Source organism: Triticum urartu, chromosome 5A (assembly GCF_056163025.1).
Source record: "Triticum urartu cultivar PI428250 chromosome 5A, HENAU_Tu73, whole genome shotgun sequence".
NCBI lineage: Eukaryota > Viridiplantae > Streptophyta > Magnoliopsida > Poales > Poaceae > Triticum > Triticum urartu.
This window is the reverse complement of record NC_141877.1, coordinates 82,672,753-82,677,839: the sequence shown is the minus strand read 5'-3', so window position 1 is coordinate 82,677,839 and position 5,087 is coordinate 82,672,753. Positions and strand designations below refer to the sequence as shown.

Here is a 5,087-nt window from a genome sequence, read left to right as displayed (position 1 = left end):
GGTGACATGGTCGTGGTCACGACTGCCCTATGCAACACCCGACCTCTATTGGAAAAGGAAATGCGTAGAAGGCACTTAGGAATGCTTAGTCGTTAGGCAATTACCAAACGCTTCGCCTAGGGCATAAGCAAAAATCTAGGCATGGCAAGAAAGAAATTATTCATATTGCACCGACAGACCAAATTGGCTATCTTTCAATCACAACGGTTGATAGTTTACTCATTTACAATCTCTAAATCGAAACCAATATACATATAATATCCCAAATACAACCTGGCAATCAAAATTATATGTTCGCCTAGGTTGTGCCTAGGGCATTTAAGCACCACTTAGGCGCTAGGCGAAGGTCAACCGCCTTGCTTATGCCTAGCACTTTTTCCAACCCCGGTTCGGCTACTCCTACAAGAAACGCATGTGCTCCGCCAATGACAAGTGTCTAATTTGGTGAATAATTTTGCACTCCATACTTCACACTTTTTTTGAATTTCTATGATGCATGAATGTGTTGATGATTGGTCTATTGGCGAATGTGTATGATGTACGAATGCATATTTGAATGTCTTGATGATTGTTAGTCAACTTTGAACATGCTGAAATATAAATATTAAGATGGGTATTTTTAAAACTCGGGATGCGGGTACTGTACGTATATAAATTTAGACAGAAATATTGAGACGGTTGCGGGTTTAGGCACACGTTACTCATACCCATACTGCCATGTTGATGGCTATTGCGGCCGGGGCCGGTGGAACTGAGAAAATTTCCGCTTATGAAGAGTTTGAGCGTCAGTTAGGTTTCCAGCGCACACGACCGCGCCTTAGTCTATCGTCGTGTCCAAATATCGCGTAGCTTCCGGACCTGGGCCCCCAAAGTTAACCCACCTTTGGCTCCCCAGCTCTTCGTCCTGGCCGGAGTCTCGCGCCGCCGAAAACCCTCCTCCTCCCGCCGGAGCCTGCCTGCTATCTCGGGCCGAGGGAACTCTTCCTCCTCCCACCCATCCACCCGGACGCGGTTCCTCTCGCTGGTAAGGCAGCCCTAGCCGGCTAGGCCCGCGCCAAGCCGATGGACGAAACCCTAGCCGCAGAAGCCGGTGCCGCCGCCGCGACGGAGGAGAAGGCGGTCCCGGAGCGGGAGACGGAGACGCTTGAGGAGGTCATCTCGAGGCATAGGTTAGCCTCCCTGACCTTGCTCTGTTTCTTAGCGCTTTAGGCTCTATTTTAGCTGGGATGTCGATTTGTTAATCGCTAACTAGTAAGCTTGTTCGCTGGTTTTGTGCGAGATGCGCGTTGGTCTTGTTGATTTACGAGGCTGCGATGGTCCTAGCCATGCGTTTAGTGATAATTCTGGTCGTGCCTGTGAGGAAACAAAGATTAATTTTTCTCATAACTTATATTAGTTCATTAGATTTGTTGTTTAAGTTTGTCCCTGGAATAAGAGAAGCTGAGAAAGATGACACTTTCATCTTAACCACTAGTAATCTTGGGTTTTGCTTCTGAGCGAGCAAGTTCACAGTTTGCAGAGCTAGCATCTTATTATGTTACTAAGGCATTTTGATTATATGTGTTTCTACACTGTTTTTTCTAGTTTTCTATCAGTGTTGCATTGAATTATCTTGGGAAGTTGAGATAACATGTGTCCCTGTTCCTAGATGGCTATAATTCCTCTTAGGCTACTTGAACTAAAACTCTCATTAACACATGAAAATAGGTCACCTGTACAACAGTGCATATAAGTTGCACATAAGGCATGCAAGTGATGTAAGCCTGACTTTTATGTCTTTCATGTAATAATTGAAACGCTAAATTTGATCTGTTTAGCGACTGGCTACATGTTGAAGGTATCTTTTATGTCCTTCTGATTAATGAATGATGCCTAATGCCCAATATTAGCATCCTCGTTTCACATAGTGAAGTTTTAGTTAAATATAGCCGTACAATGGAAGTTTATTCTTGTTTAGATCTATTTGTATATACACTAATGTCATAGACCAGTGTGCCTTGCTGCTAGGGTGACTGCAACTTAGCAGTACTAACACTCGGATAATTTACTCTACACTTAGCACTTAGCAGTAGTGTTTCGAGGAGGTCATCTTGAGGCATCAGTTAGCCTCCCTGACTTTGTTCTGGTTCTAAGCGTTTAGGCATTTAGCTGACATGTGGATTTGGTTAATCTTAATTAAGCTTGCTCGTTGGCTTTGTGCGAGATGCATGCTGCTCTTGTTGAATTAGGAGGTTGCAATGGTCCGAGCCATGTGTTTAGTGATTATTATTGGTCCTGCCTGTGAGAAAACGAAGATATAATTTATCAGGGTTTTAGTTCACAACTTTGATCAGTTCATTATAAATTTGTCGTTTTTGTTTGTCCCTGGAATAAGAGAAGCTGAGAAAGATGACATTTTCATATTTACTACTATCTTGGGTTTTGCTTCTGAGCGAGCAAGTTCACAGTTCCATAGAGCATCTCATTAGGTTACCAACGCATTGTGATTATATGTGTTTCTACACTACCTTTTTGGAAACCAATACGCCCGGTTTTGCATGACCGATCAACGGTTGAGAGCCTGTCACGTGCTATGGACAGGTGCAGCATGTTGGCGCATTATCTTAACCGTACTAGTTTCCCTATCAGAGTTGCATTGAATTATCGAGCGAAGTTGAGATCACATGTTTCCCTGCACCTAGATGGCAATAATTCCTCTTACGCTACTTGAACTAAAACTCTCATTAACACATGAAAATAGGTCACCAGTACAACAGTGCAGTGCATGTAAGTTGCACATAAGGCTTGCGATGGAAGCCTGACTACTATGTCTTTCATGTAATAAATGAAACGCTATATTTTATCTGTTAAGGGCTTTTCACAGGAAACATACACCAGATACATGTTTCAGGTATCTAGGAGTTCCTTCATTGATTGATGATTAATGAATGATGCCTAGTGCCCTACTATAAGCGTTCTCATTTAATAGGGTGAAGTTTTAGTTAAATGCAGCCATACAGTGCAAGTTTCTCCCTCTTTAGGTGTATCCGGTATATGCTGCAGTATGTCATAGACCAGTGTGCCTTGCTGCTAGGGTGACTGCGACTTAACAGTAGTAACATTCGTTTCTGTACAGGACTACCCAGATTGCTTTGACAGTGGAATATTTCATGTGTTGAAATACAATAGTTAATTCTGTCCAAATTCTAAATTTGAGATAATATCATGTAAGTTATTTGCCATCAACTGTCTTATTTTAAACCAACTAATTTGAAGGATGATGGATGATTTTGTTATTAGGGTGAGCACTTGTAAGAGTTCTTGGCTTAGCTTTAGTTAATCTGTTGAAAATTGAAACATGTCAACAATGAATAAATAAATGTGATTCATTTGTTACTTTGTTTTCATTGTTAAATTGTGCTTGTGTAGCTCACGTCTCATCCTTAATTTATTTTCCTGGTATGTCTAAGAACGATTACTTTTTATATATGTAACAGGAAGGAGAAATCCAAACTCCAGGATAAGGAAACAAGTCTGAAGAAAGCAGCTGCCAAAGGCAGCAAAGCTGAGCAGAAGGCCAAGAAAAAGCAGGTCGAGGAAGAGATATCGCGCCTCTCAGCTGCATTAGAGGCGAAACATGCTGCAGAGCTTGCTACTTTTGGGTACAAACCCGCAGAAAGCTCTGAAAAGGGGAACCTCGACACATTGGTGAAGGCCATAGCTGGCGTTTCTGTTTCTAGCAATGCAGATTCTGCGAAGCCGGGGAAGGCTGCAAAACGGCGAGAGAAAAAGGCAAAGGAAGAAGCTGCTCGAGAGCAGCGAATTCAAGAAGAACAAACCAATCTTGTCAGTGATCGCATGTTAGAAGACGGGAAACTTGGAAGGAGGCTTGAGCCCTTGGGGCTGACCATTCATGAGATAAAGCCAGACGGCCATTGCTTGTACCGTGCTATCGAGAACCAGCTGTCACTCCATTCCAAGGGCACTACACAGTACAATCACCAGGAGCTACGGCAAATGACAGCCAAGTATATGAGAGAGCATGCCGCAGATTTCCTCCCATTTTTCCTATCGGAGGGCAAAGCCGAATCTGGACCAGACCCCTCGGAGAGCTTTGAAAAGTACTGCGAGGAGATGGAGTCCACCGCTGCTTGGGGTGGGCAACTCGAGCTTGGTGCTCTGACACACTGCCTAAAGAAGCACATTGTCGTATACTCTGGCTCCTTTCCGGATGTAGAAATGGGCAAAGAATACAACAAGTCAGGACCAGGAGGTGACCCTAGCATCAGGCTTTCCTACCACAGGCATGCCTATGGCCTCGGCGAGCACTACAACTCGGTGATACCCACTGAGTTATCTTGAGGCAGGAAACCAAATGTACTTGGCATGTGTTTATCCATGAGAAGTCTTTCTGGTCATTCTCTGGTTGAGTGTACCAAATCATAGAATATGTTTAAATGGGATTTTACTTCCCAAACAATTTTGCCTGTAAAACGGTTTTGTTTACTTATTTTGCTGTGGCTGCGTACTGTGTTGACTCTTCTCATCAGCTATAGTATGTTTCCTTCCTATAAATTACTGATATGCATTTGCCTCTGTACTTCTTGTTTGCTTACTTATAGTTATAGAAAGGCAAAGGCAATCAGCATTGTCATCGTTACTTTGGGTTGGTAGCTAATTACCAGCTTCTATTTGGTTCAGTTTGCTGCAATCAGAAATCATAGATCGGCGGGGACAGTATCTTGGCTCCTGGGAAATCATATGCATGATCCTGGACAAACAGTAAAATTGTGAAAAGTAGTTTAAAAATTCCGAACATACATGTCCGTATCTTGATAAAATTACATCTACGGTAACTGTCTCTAGGGTTTAGTTTGGTCACATGAAGTTACGGTTACTGGACTAGCGTACGGTAACTCGTATCATATCAGCTCGTATTTTGCACACGTGGACGTATTTGACCCAAAAAACAGTTTGACTCGCCACCTGTACATGACACGTCCATTTCATAAAGAAGTGAGCGTGGACGTATTTAACCCAAAAAACGATTTAACTCGCCACCTGTACAGGACACGTCCATTTCATAAAGAAGCGAGCGCGACCACTTT

General features: G+C 43.0%; 1 protein-coding gene across 1 annotated transcript; it reads left to right on the top strand.

Moving 5' to 3' along the window:
* The first annotated feature begins 834 nt into the window (after positions 1 to 834).
* On the top strand, positions 835 to 4,525 carry LOC125507961 (Cysteine proteinases superfamily protein). Its single transcript, XM_048672504.2, has 2 exons — positions 835 to 1,169; positions 3,477 to 4,525. Exons 1-2 carry the CDS (start codon positions 1,063 to 1,065, stop codon positions 4,339 to 4,341), a joined length of 972 nt encoding a protein of 323 aa, XP_048528461.2. The 5' UTR covers positions 835 to 1,062; the 3' UTR covers positions 4,342 to 4,525.
* The last annotated feature ends 562 nt before the right edge of the window (positions 4,526 to 5,087 follow it).

What these genes read in the sequence shown, in the direction of transcription:
- LOC125507961 (XM_048672504.2), top strand. Translation starts at nt 1,063, where the DNA reads ATGGACGAAACCCTAGCCGCAGAAGCCGGTGCCGCCGCCGCGACGGAG. An exon ending in GAGGTCATCTCGAGGCATAG is followed by an intron (nt 1,170 to 3,476) that starts GTTAGCCTCCCT and finishes TATATGTAACAG; the next exon opens with GAAGGAGAAATCCAAACTCC.